At 26.6% G+C, this 14,418-nt stretch overlaps 1 protein-coding gene across 1 annotated transcript; it reads right to left on the minus strand.

The window, feature by feature from the left end:
• Window positions 1–9,721: 9,721 nt before the first annotated feature.
• On the minus strand, window positions 9,722–13,675 carry LOC110638945 (WAT1-related protein At4g08290-like). Its single transcript, XM_021789692.2, has 7 exons — window positions 13,482–13,675; window positions 12,939–13,001; window positions 11,041–11,157; window positions 10,533–10,770; window positions 10,288–10,446; window positions 10,040–10,190; window positions 9,722–9,915 (listed from the first exon to the last, which is right to left on the minus strand). The coding sequence occupies exons 1-7, from the start codon at window positions 13,673–13,675 to the stop codon at window positions 9,722–9,724; spliced, it is 1,116 nt and encodes a 371-aa protein (XP_021645384.2).
• Window positions 13,676–14,418: the final 743 nt, after the last annotated feature.

Genomic DNA, 14,418 nt, shown 5'->3' on the forward strand with positions numbered 1-14,418 from the left:
AACAATCTTTATTCAAAAGGTGTCTATTAGATAAAATCCAGCTTGATGTTTGATATAACACACCTCTTTACGTTCAGATTTTAATATTTGAAGCATGAAATTGATTAAACTAAATGCAAATGATTCAATATCAAAATTGAAGTTAACTTTGGTACCGTATAGATATAGTATACTAGATCTAATTCCACACTAATTAAGAAATGCTTTATAAAAAGAAAAATATCTAAATTAAGTATTTTTGTCCAGTACTCAATCGATGTGGTCAAAACAACTAGAGAATCCAGACTATGATGTGTATGCATAGAATTATATATATATATATAATTTTTTTTAAAAAAAGAAAGAGTTTGTGTGGATGTCTTCGAAAATTATGCTTTTCTCTCATTATTGTTATTATTATTATTATTATTATTATTATTATTATTATTATGTTTTTTATTATTATTGCTATTACGTTTTTTTAATTTGTGCAATATTACATTTTTGAAAATTGATTAAATATATTTATTTATTGTTAATTTTACATCAATAACATAAAAAAAAAATGATATTTTTATGAAAAGTTACATTATTTTATGTAATATTATATGTTTTTATATAATATTAATAATCTTTAATGTAAAATTAGTAATAAATAAATATATTTAATAAATAAAAATAAGTGTAATATTACATCGGCCACAGCTATAGAAATCTCAAGCTTACATGAGGATGTTTAACTGTCATTATATTAAATATTTATATTTAAATTTATATATTTATTTTATACATTTAATAATATATTTAATATAAATTTAAATTTATGTGAAAATAAAATTAATGACGATTAAATTAAATATTTATATTGAAATATATATAAAATTAATTAAAATATATAAATAGAGTACATAAATATATATATATATAATATTTAATGAATTTATTTTTATATGAGTTCAATTTTTTTATAATTATATTTTATATTTTATTTAATTTCATATAAATTTTAATATTAATATTTCTAACAACCGTTAAATTCATTGTCGTATGTGATAGAAATTATATTTAATGCACACTATTGCATTCGTCAGAAAAATCGTTGCTATTATTATTATTATTATTATCACTTTCCATCCGCCAACCAAATTGAAATTTAGGTGTAGTGCTGAATCGTAATTGGTGTTTCTAAAAGCAGGGTGCTTTGAAGAGTGGACACCATTAAAATCTAAAAGATGTTTGACCCAACCTAGCTTCGTCACTCAATATTATTATTGGTTGATTACTTTGTTGTTAATTATTAAGGCCATTGTTGGGTGTGTCACGATTCGATTCCGCGAATCCCATTGGCATTAGTAGAGGCGAACATTCGATTTAAATCGAATTGAATTGAATTGAATCGAATCGAATTAAATTATAAAAAACGAATTATATATTTTTTAGAAATCAAACGGAATCAAAATTGATGAAAAATCGAATCGAATCGAATCACTTTATTTCAGTTCAGTTCGATTCAAATCGAACGATTTTAATTTTTTATTATTTTTTAATTTAGACTTAATTTTCAAGTTATTTAATCTAATTTTGACTTTGGTTTGAACCTAATAACCATTAATCAATGAAATTAAACAATATATATATATATAATTAAATATAATTCATAAATTCCTCATAAAAATAAATCAATTCAAAAATTGATTTAGTTCGATTTGGTTCGATTTAAATATATAAAATTACAATTTGATTTGGTTTTATTTAATCGATTTTTTATCTTTAAAATCGAACCGAACCGAAATAATCAAAATTTTTACAATATAAAACCGAACCGAATCGAGCCGATTAAAATTTAAAATCGAATCAATTGAATCGAATTTATTTGGTTCGGTTCGATTTGAATCGAAATCTGCTCACCCCTAGGCATTAGGACTCGAGTCGGTATAAAACCCTCGGGATACGTAGTAAGTTTCATTATTTTTAAACCCATAATTAAGACCAAAATCAAGGCTCAATAGGTAAATAAAATAAAATATTATAAATTTACTTGGGTCAACCCAAACTGATAATTATCAGAAAAATTAAAACTAGAGGAGTCCAACTCAATCCTCATGCCCACCATGCATAAACTAATTAATCTTCATTAATTAATATAATACATAAATACATTGATGTCATAGCGGAGTTTTAATAGTTAAGTAAATAGATAAATAAATAAAAACTATAAAAACTACTAACTAAGAAGTACCGTAACCTGCAAAGAAAAATACAGGTTAGACTTGAAAATAAACTTACTCCTCCTGCAACCTGGTAAAAATATATGAATAGAAGTATTCGACTCAGAGAATTTAGCTATTGATTATGATTATAATTTTTATAATTATCTGAGACTGAAACATTTCTAAGTATAAAATGCACATTGAGCACTTATATTAAGCAAATCACCCAATTCTCATATGAGAAGATAATTTGGAGCTACTCATGTACCCAGTGTATCACATCAAAATATAAATATGAGAGTTGATCTCCTATACAGCTTTCTCAATCGAAATCCTACTAGCGAGCTCAACTCAAGCTAGACTTTTGCTTAAAACCAAGTGTGAGGGTCAACGAGATCAACTCAAAGCCATGTCTCACCCCGACTTTCTATATTCATAAGGACCAAGTTTCAGCGAAACTAGTTCAAGCCGCGTCTACCCATCCAATTCATATCCATATATACCATATATAAATAACACACCCAGCTCTAAATTATTCTCAGGGCGGCAATCATAAACAAATAATAATTAATTAAATATGTAGCAACCAAAATACCCTTAATATATTAACTATTTATGTGCATAATTAAATATTTATAAAATACATAAGCATGCTAGATATATAATTAATATTGAAATTACAAAAATAATTAATATCTAACACACAAACTGGTCGATCCGATTACAGCTGGTTCGGTTGGAGAGGAGAAAGGCTAGCCAACACTGATCACTTGTACTGACACACAGACCTCTATCAATTTATTGACAAAATTAATCAATTAATTTAATTAAAAAAGCAAGAATAATTCCTAAAGTCTTGCCGAAATTTTGGCAAAGTCTCTTCTATAAATGGACTTAATCCCCTGTAAGAAAACTCAGCAAAAAGCAACACACAGGGTCTTAGGCCCACAACAACAAGTATAATGCCCATTCAAGGCCTACAAGAAACCTAATCTAAATCTAATAATCTAAACTCCAGCTCAGGTCCCTAAATTCTTTATAGTCTAAGTAATTATTTTCATCACTTTAAAATTTATAAAAATAATCTTGGAGGTCATCTACATCATTCTTGTATTAGTTAAAGTTATTTTACTTAATTTTACTAAGTCAGAAATAATTTATAGATTAACCAGTTAGTTTAGCCAAGGTAAAAATTATACAATTTGTGTTCGAGACTACATTTATAAATTCCACTACTTGAAACACATCCAAAACATTTGAAAACCTTAAGATTGACTGTAAGTATGACTCCTTTCTGGGACAACCAAATGGACACCCGGACCGATTTGAAAACTCGATCCCAAGTGCCGATAAGCTGGCGTTGATCTGATTACACCTAAACGAAGCCTAAAAATTGTTTATAATTATCATATTATTATTTTTAATTTATGGGAATCGAAAAGGCCCAAAAATCTTACCAAGTGATCTGGACCATTCGATGATTACCTTTTTCAAACGGTATCCAATGGGAGCGAGGTTGGTCCAATGTCAAAGGTCTCGATATGCTAAGTTCATCGGTGGTCTCGGATCGCCAATTTGACGGCCGGATTGTCGAAAAAATGACCAAAAAGCCATTGTATTCTCTCTCTTCCACCTTGCTGGAAACACCACCGTTCTGGGCATGGTTGGTCGAAAAAGAAAGCTTGGATGGAGGGGAGTCGAACACTTGTTTTAGATTTGCCATCTGATGTGCAGATCGCTAAAAAAAGAATGCCAAATTTTCTCTGTCTCTCTCTCTGAAACAGCTAGAAAACACCACCTCTCGCCACCAACCTTGCTCTTGCTGCGTCTCCAAATGGTGCTGTGTGGCCTGGGTCTCGCCATCTCCGTCAAGTGCGAGGTTGGTTGCCAGAAAAAAGGAAAGAAAGGAAGAGAAGGGAAGTGGGGAGAAATGGCATGGCGTGGCGTGGCGTGGCGTGGCGCAGGGAGGGGGGGCGGCACGAGGAGGGGAGACTAGGTATTTGAAAATTCTTTTTTTTTTTTTTTTTAGCTTTTAGTTACCCTTTCAGTCTTTAAACTTTTTAGGTATTTTCAAATGAGTCCAAAATTCTTTTATTATATTTAAATTAAAAAAAAACTTTGGTAATAATAATAATACTCTAAAGAAATTTAATTATTTTTACATATAATATATTTTAATCTTAAACAACTCTAATTAATTTTAATAATAACAATATTGCAAATAACAATTTAAAATAATAATAGTAATAATAATACATATAAAATAATATTCATAAAATAAAAAATTATTATTATTAAAATATTAATTTAACACTATGAATAAAATAATAATAAATTAATAGTCTAATTAAAAATATTATATATATATATATATATATATATATATATCAGGATGTTACATTACTTTGTTGTGATCAAGGTTTACACCTTAATCCTTAAAACATAGTGCAAACTAATGACGATTGGTAGAGATTAAGTTTTGCTAATTAAATATATCTATAGACAGTTTCTTTGAAATCGTAAATAAAATTATAAAAATTTAAATTTAAATTTCAGTTAAAATAAAAACTGACATAGAATTAATTATATATTTTTAATTAAGGTTTTTCTCTAAGAACACTCTAGTCCTTGTTATTGTATTAAAGTTAGTACTAAAATGACTATATACATATGATTTTGAGGGAATAAATTATTTTATAAAATAATTATTTACAAACTAAAATTCAATTGCATTTTAAATTTAGAAATCAAAATATAATATAATTTAAAACACCAAGAACTAAATTTAATGGAAAAATTCATAATTTTATATATAATTAAAGAAAAAAGTGTTGGTTTGATAATCAATCTTAAAGATTTAAAGCACTAATAGAAACAAAAGAGAAGAATTATTTAAAAAAAAAAAAAACCCTAATGATATTTAATAGTTGTTTACAAGAAAGGACAATATAAGGTTGAACATCCAAACTCTTTTCCTTTAATTAGAATGCTTATCTTGTTCATCAACTAATACCTAATTTAGGAATATATATTATATTATTAATTAACTTTGCTTGTATATTATTCCTTTGTGATGTGAAAAATATGTAAAATATAATGCTTTTCATCAAATAATTATCTCGTTTGTTAGTTTCCAAACTTGTATTCTTATTCCATAGCATCTCAATCCCCATAAATTTGTTGCTTTTTCTTTTCAACCCTATCAACAAATAATAATAATAATAATAATAATAATAATAATAATAATGAAAATTATTAAGATTAGAGTAATTTACTATTTAGTCCCTAAGTTTTGACCGATATAACAATTTGGTTCTTGTATTTTAGAAATTGAATGATTTAATCCACACTTATACTTCCATCAAAATCAAAGGTCATTTCATTTAATATTGCCATTAGTTTAAGTGACAAGACAAATATACCTTTTATTTAATTAAAAAAAATTTACTATTTATTTTTTGATATAAAATTTACTATTTATTCTTTCAGTTTTGACCAATAGTACAACTTAGTTCCTGTATTTTGAAAATTAAACAATTTAGTTTCTATATTTGATAATTGCTGAAATTATTAAAATTTATTTTTTATTAACTTTGTTCCTATTAAATTTTTTTTTAATTCATAACGATTAATTTTAATTGAAGGGAAATATAAATAAGGGATTGAATCATTAATTTTCAAAATAGGTACTAAATCATAATATCAATCGGATTCCAGGGGTCAAATAGTAAATTTTTCTTAATTTAATAATGAGTATATTTATCTTTTCACTTAAATTAACAATAATATTAGATGGAAAGACCTTTGATTTTGATGAAAATATAAGTAAGAAATTAAATCATTTAATTTTCAAAATATAGGAACTAAATTATAATATCAATAAAAACTTATAGATCAAATAGTAAATTTCTCTTGAGATTATATATATATATGACTTATTCATTCTCCTATAATTTTATGATTCTGATTATAATTAATCCTAAAACATTCAAATAAAACCTCTATTATTTAAGTGGGTTTTGTCATTTAATTATATGAATGGATATAGTATGTGAATTGTGACGTGAGTGTAGCCTTATTGCTAAAATATTATATATAGGTCCAAAAGAAAATGAAACTATATATTTCCAAAAAAAAAAAAAAAAAACAATGGCCAAAGCATAAATGGATAGTAATTTGAGAAATAAAAGTATTTTTGTAAACAAGTACAGAAAACAAACACACATGGGGAGATAATAGCCAAAGAAATAAAGTTGGTGCTTTCCTGTTTGGATTCCAATGAGAGAAAAACAGGTTGGTGGAATCCCACAAAACTCAAATGTCTTGGTAAAAATGTATACGTATGCGATGGAACTATTTTCATCTCCTTCGCATTAATGGAAAATTTGTGGCTATCGATCCTCTTTCATCGAAATTCATTTTAAATCCCCTCTAAATAATTAATCATTAATTAATTGAAATTGCAAATCCATCTATTAATTATTCAATCTAATTTGATATATAGCCTGTTTAATCTTAATAGAGAGATATAAAACTATAATTTGAATCCTTATTTGTAAGCCTAAATTTTTAGATTGAATTATTCTTTAACATGGTATTAGAGTCTCTCAAATCAAATGGTTCAAAATTCGAATCTTGACCATTCTCATTTATTAATTGATTATTTAATTATAAGTTAAAGTAGGCTTTCGTATGTAGGGGTGTAATAGAAAGATATAAAACTATTATTAAAGTTGTCATCTATAAGTTTAAACTTTTAAATTGAATGATTATTTGATAAGTATAATTTTTTTAAATTATAATAATTTTGTAAATATTTTATAAGTATTAATTTATAATCATAAAATCTAAGAATTGAAAATGTATATTGCAATATTGGTTGGTGATAGGTTTGTGTTTTGATTGTTCTCTTGGTTGTGTTGTTAGACTCATTGTTATAATATGTTTGGTTTGCTATTATACTCTATTTGGATGTGTGAAAAAGGGAGAAAAGAAAATAAATTGAGATCGCTACTTTTCTTTGTTTGGAAACGAAAGAAAAGTAACGAGTAGAGAAAAAATAAATATTATTTTACTCTTATTATTTTATTTCCAATATGGGAAGAAAATAAAGTAATCAAGATGAAAATTCTACTTCAAAATAATTTTTAAGAAATAGCAATATTTTATTTTTCCTTCTCTCCTTTTTCAAATGAGAGAAAATAAATTCTATTTTCCTTCTCTTCACTATTTTTCTTTCACTACCAAATAAAATGAGAGAAGATAAAAAATATATATATATATATATATTTTCTTTCTCTTATTTTCCCTCCTCCCTCATTACATATCTAAACATAGCGCTAATTTCTGTGTATCAAGTTTTTTCATTTAGCATGTCAAATTCTTCATTTGGATATACGAAATAATCTGTCGATATGAGTTTAGTCAGATTTACCTATACTAAGTTTTCCTTCTTTTTTTTTAATTTCATTTATAAAATTTTAACTTATTACAAAATATATATTAAAAAATAAAAATAAAATATAATCGTATAAAAATTTAATTAAATTTTTTAAAAAATAATTTATTTAAAAAAAAGTCATTAAAAAAATCTTTTTAAAAGCCTAAGAGCATAATATCATCCCTAGCCACGTAATTTTTCACCGCATATTCAATCCAGGTCTTGATTTCTCATGCACATCTCTTCGTATGTATATAAATATATTATATTCTCCCACTGGCATCAAATCATGAGGGTTGACATTATGCTTATCTTCTTTGTACATGTCATTCTGCATCCGAGCAAATACCATAATCCTCTTCCTGCTTACACCACAATGCAACATTGATGATTTTTTTTTTGCTTGCCAAACTGACAGCTATTGTTTCGCAGTAGAAACTGTGAAATGGGCATTTTCTTTGGAATATGATTGGGCAATGGTTGATTGTATCGATATGTCAGTGCTATAAAAAGAGAATTCAATTCCTTTACTGCACATCAATGCTACTCATTTTAATTGTGAAAGAAAATACATTTTCTTTCTTTCTTTCTCTGTATCGATATGTCTTGATTTCTCATGCACATCTCTTCGTATGTATATAAATATATTATATTCTCCCACTGGCATCAAATCATGAGGGTTGACATTATGCTTATCTTATTTGTACATGTCATTCTGCATCCGAGCAAATACCATAATCCTCTTCCTGCTTGCATCACAATGCAACATTATTGATTTTTTTTTTTGCTTGCCAAACTGACAGCTATCGTTTCGCAGGAGAAACTGTGAAATGGGCAATTTTCTTTGGAATATGATTGGGCAATGGTTGATTGTATCGATATGTCAGTGCTATAAAAAGAGAATTCAATTCCTTTACTGCACATCAATGCTACTCATTTTAATTGTGAAAGAAAATACATTTTCTTTCTTTCTCTGTCAAATTAAAGTACAAATCCCTTTTATTTCTCATTTTGTTTATCGGAAAGTTTTCTTTTCCTTTCCTTTATAATCCACTAATCATATTGATCACAAATAGTTTGCTTTTGATCATATTAGAAGTCAAAGAGGATTAGTTCCAGTGGTAGATTGATTTGCTTTTTAACCTGTTATCCAGAATTCAATTCTCACAATCAATGTCTAAAACATTAAAGATATAAAATCATTTTTGAGCCATCGTCTATGAGTTTAAATTTTTAGATTCAGTAATTTCCTGATATGATTTAGAGTTTAAATATTAGTCATTTTCATTAATTAATTAATTATTTTAGCACCATTTATACTTATTCATGCTTCAAATTAAGTGAATATTCAAATAAGAGTATGTTACAAACATAAATTATTTTTGAGCCGCACCTATAAGCTTAAATTTTTAAATTTTTTTAAATAATTTAAACTTTTAATTTAAGTAATTTCTTAACGAAATTATCTTTTATTTATTTATATATAAAGTTAGTTTTTATTCTCATCACTAACCAATCAATTAACATAAAAAAAAGTTGTTAGGTCCATAAATTGGACTTGAAAGTTTTAACTAATTTTTCAAAAGCATTTTAAATTCTAAAAAATTTAAAAAAATTTCAAAAAAAACTAATGAAAATAGGGGGAAGACTATATATCCTTCATATTGATCCATTTGTTTATTTTTAATAAAAAATTTATGTTCATACTAATGAATCAAGCCTAAAAGAAAGTAAAATATGGCCACAATAGGTCCATATGAAACATCAACTTCTACATCTCAAATAGCCGCACTTTAATTAATTGATTGCTTTTAGTTTGTGGGACAAATGGAGGGATACATGAGAAATTTTCAAAAGCTACAGTGGCTTTCTACTTTCTAGCTAGCCCATTATTTATGGCAAAACTCAATTATACATGTGGTCACCCAATTATAATAATGTACCAAACAACACTCGCGACCGATCGCTAATCACAAAAGGGCACAAAAATGAAATGGTGCTCACCTACTACTGTGACACTAAGCGCGCATATTATCTGCTTCGTCAATGCATTTACCAATATAATGGAGCAATTTGGGTTTCCATGATACATCTAACTACTAGACAATTCTGGCCTGGTACTTGGCTTGCTCTCATTGCCGGAGATGACCAATTTTGTCCCATCAATGGCCGTTATTGGGAGTTCCTTCCGGGTGAATGATGCTGACTCTTGGATTGAATATTCCTTGTTTTTTCCCCACACAACTGAGTATAGGCCTATTGCGATTATCGTCCCTCCAATGATACGGTAATTAATTAACAGATTAATGAATCGATTAATTCATTAAAAATTAGCTATTTATTATTAATAAGGTTTAACGAAATAATATTTAAATTATAAGGTCTTAAATTCGTCAAATAGGTAGTAACCTGCCGAGATAAAGCTTCTCAGCTAAAATAATAGAGCCAAGAGCCGCAACAATGATCATGCAAAGAGGGTTGAATGCTGTTAGAAATACTGGACCTCTCGTTTTCATCACAAGTCCTTGCACGTAGTCTGTGATTCCAGAGCTAATAATCCCCTGAAGAAATACCGAAAAATCTTTATTTTTTCCCCTTCACCAATTGAATCCCTGAAAGCTTAAAATTGAAGTAATAATTAATAAGCATTTAACTCACAGTGTAGACAGGAGCCAGAAGCCTAGTGTCCCAGCCAACAGCCCATGCACCAGGGTGGTGAGCAACCACCAGTGCTATGGCCAAGCTCTGAAGGGTGCCCGCCAAGCATATAAACGACGACAGAAATAGCTCCGCGGGGTACTTCTTTATCGTTATGGACTGCATTATGGTTATACCATTAGATTAGAAGTCCAGTGATTAAGTTAATTTTATATATAAAAAATTTGTTAATGGATATATAGTACCTGCAGAATGTAGAAAGCAGACCAGGAGACACAGCCTACAAGTATCAACAGCGTGCCAGCGAGCCAATGTTTATCGGAAGAGTGAGCAGAATTTTCATGGTGGGTTGCTTTGCTTGACCATATTAGATGAATGAGAGGACCCTTGTAGAGTGTCATAAGCAAAGCTCCTCCGAAAGTAACCAGGGTTCCTATTACCTTTGCTTGGCTGCGTATCTCCTTGATCCTTATGCGCTCTAACCTGTTTATTCATTAATTATGATCCTATTCAACTTAGCAAGTTGTTCTCAATTTTTTTTTTCTCAGTAACTCTTCTTGACTTGTTACAAGAAAACTATGTTGAATGATTAATGTTCGATATTTTCTTATGATATAAGAAATTAAAAGTTTAAATTTTAATTGGAATCTCTTCCCTTTCCTTCAATTTTATAAGAATCTCCGATGTATAATTTTCATACGCATATTAACAATATTATTTAAAAAATAAATAAAACCATGATAGAATTAGTACCGAAGAATCAAAGCAATTACAAAGGTGACTGAAGGAACAGCATTCATGATAGCAGATGCAAATGATGCCGATGTGTATTGCATCCCCAAATAAGTGAACCCTTGGTCCAGGATTGGCCTGTCAATTTGTTGTATATTTATGCTTAGTATTAACAAATATCCATTCCTTGCAATAAGATAATTAAATTTTTTATATAAAAAATAAATTAAAAGACATATTAATTTCCTAATTTATTAATTATTAAATCAATAATACAGTGACATATATATATAAAAGAAATTTATCCAGCAGAACCACATTGGGGCATAAGGGGGCCACCCCCAAGCCCCAATAGCTCCCTTTTTTTTATTTCTTAAAAAGTTTTATTTTTAATTTTTATTGTTTAAGAATCATTTTTTAATGTATAAATAAATATAATTTATAAATAAATATAATTAAAAACTATATTATTTTATTTTATATTATAAATGATCGATTATAATTTAATATAATTTACTAAAATTATTGTACTATTATAATATCCTTTCTATTATTAGCTTATATTAATCACATAATTACTTTTTATTAATTTCAATAAATTTTTTATTTAAATTATAGACATTTTTAGTTTTATATATTTTATTAATAGGATAATTATTTAACAAATTATATCTATAAGAAAAAGAATTCAAATTAACTTTTATTCATTATTTTATATATTTTAAAATGGTTTTAATTAATTGATAATAATATATTCTTTATTTCTAAATAAATTAATTGAATATAAATTATATATTATATAATTAATATTCTTTGCATAAATATGTAAATTTAAACATATATATAAATTTACTATATATATTTATAATTTTAAATGTCTTTGAAGCATATGCATTACATGTATATCAAATAACTTGTAATTTATAAATATTTTTATCTATATAAATAAATAAAATTTAATCTTATAAAAAATTTTAAATTCTTAGGAAAATAAATTAGATTTATTTTAATTTGTCGAGTGTTAATTTTTATTAAAATAAATTTATAATAAAGATAGTCATAATTAATTTATTATTTAAAATATTTTAGTGGGTAAATTTTTTCACCTTAAAGTAAATTTCTTTTTCAATTATTTTACAGTTAATTTATTATTAATTATAATGGTAATAATTATATTATAAAGATTTATTATTTATCAAAATCAATTGTAAAAAAATAATAATAATTTCACCTTGAGTGATTCAATTTTATGATTTCTATATGATGGATTTAATAGGAAAACACAAAAACTAATACAAACACAAACCGTGAACTTTATCTTAGTAACTGATATTTTAAATTATTATAATTTTAGATTAATTTTAAATTTTGGCATTGTTCATATATAAAATCTGCGAATTTAGGATAATTAGGCAATTCTTTATTGGCATATACTATACTAGTAGCTGTATAAATTGAATAACCATAAGATTTTTCTTTTCTTTTTTTTTTTTAAAAAATCATTCAATATGTATATCTATCTATATCTATAGATATAAATATAGGTAGATAGATGTATGGCTTCATCATTATATAATGTCTAATTTCACCACTCTACCGAGCGTGGTAGTCTGGTGGTTAACCTGGTAGGATAATTTTATCCTACCCTGGTTTGACTATCCACATCAGTATGATGACTAAATATTGTCTTTGCTTAGGAGTACTATGAAAAAAGATAGAAGGTTATCCAATGATTCGTCTCATTGGGTGCCACCTCGGGTTTGGTGATTGGTCGCTTCCTATAAAGTTTGGTTAAATCAAGGATGTCAATCAGTGACTCAGAGCCTCGGGCCTAATAGTATATAACCATTATACCTGAAAAGCTCTCATTTATTAAAAAAAAAAAAAATTCTGCCACCATGTATATATGTAACCCTAACTCTAAACATCCCAGTGCCATTATTTGTAGGAAGACTGGGAATGTCATCTTTGGCCTTGTTTTCCTGCATACAAATAACAAAATTATAAATTGTTTCAACTGTGCCATACAGAAATTAACAAATAAAATGTGTAGCTCACATCAATATTTATATAAAGTGTTAATAACAATGATTAAATTCTAACTTAAAAAAATGATATATTAAATTCTAAAATCGGTCCAACTGTTTATTGGACGTTCCTTATCCAAATATAACATATTTTATAAAATTTTAATTTAATTAATTTTTTATTAATTTTCACATTTTTTAATAAAAAAATTCAATTCTTTTTAATTTAAAATTTTTTTTTTATTTTTTAAAAAATAAAAATTAAATATAATTTTATAAAAATTTAATTAAATTCTTTTTTTTACAAATAATTTATTTTAAAGGAAGTCTGTGAGATAAAAATTTACCTTTCAAAAGATTAAATATTTGTAACGTGATGCAATAATAAAAAAATAATATTAATTCTTGAGTGAAAATTCATGTGTAAATATATACCTTTCAAGAAGCAGAGCAAAAGGAGCAAGAACAAGAGCAGCGATGGCGTTGCGATACACAATGAGCACATAGCGATTCATGCCATGGTTGAGAGTTACCATGCTGATTATGTACAAGCCTGCCGATCCAAATTGCAAGCACACCATCAGAAAATAAGGTCTCATCTTGTGCAATACTTCACTTAGATTTCCCATCTCTTAATTTCTCTCTGAGGAAAATTAACGAAAGGGATAAAAAAGAAACATAAAAGTGAATGAGAAACTGAAGAGAAAATATGGTCTTCTTATAACAAACAAAAGCATGCATGCAAGATATTTAATTAAATATAACAATAATTATCCACTCCAGAATATTTTACAGAATATAATCTTTGATTTGTTGAGCTGATCATTTTAATTACGTACGATAATCCCATTATTTTTTATAAAATAAAATTTTAAAAAAGAAAAATGATTTTATTTTACTAATATATATGTTCTTGCACTGGATATTATTAAATTACATTCTCTTTTCTTTTGGGTGATTAGGAGGAGAACTAAAGGTAGGTATGTAATTAATTAATTGATTGATTAATTTACTTTGCTCGTTCGCTTAATTACTTTTATTGCTTTCTAATTAGTTCCAACATTTATTCTTATTCCCAAAGCTCATTGCTTTTGCTGCTTTTGTAATATGCAGTATAAATTTGCAACTTCACCACCCTGCATGCTTTAATTATAACCTCTGTATCCAAGCCAAAATAAAATAAATGATTGTTCAATTTAAAAGAAAATCCTTATGTTGTCTTAGATTTTAATTTACTAGAAAAAAAATACATTAATATTTTTAATATTTAAAACCATATGAAATTCAATTAAAATTTATTTTAAACTGGCGAAACTCATCATAAATACTATTATTATTACCTAAATAATATATATTTTAAATAATAATTTAT

This window comes from Hevea brasiliensis, chromosome 16, assembly GCF_030052815.1.
Source record: "Hevea brasiliensis isolate MT/VB/25A 57/8 chromosome 16, ASM3005281v1, whole genome shotgun sequence".
Classification (NCBI taxonomy): Eukaryota; Viridiplantae; Streptophyta; class Magnoliopsida; order Malpighiales; family Euphorbiaceae; genus Hevea; species Hevea brasiliensis.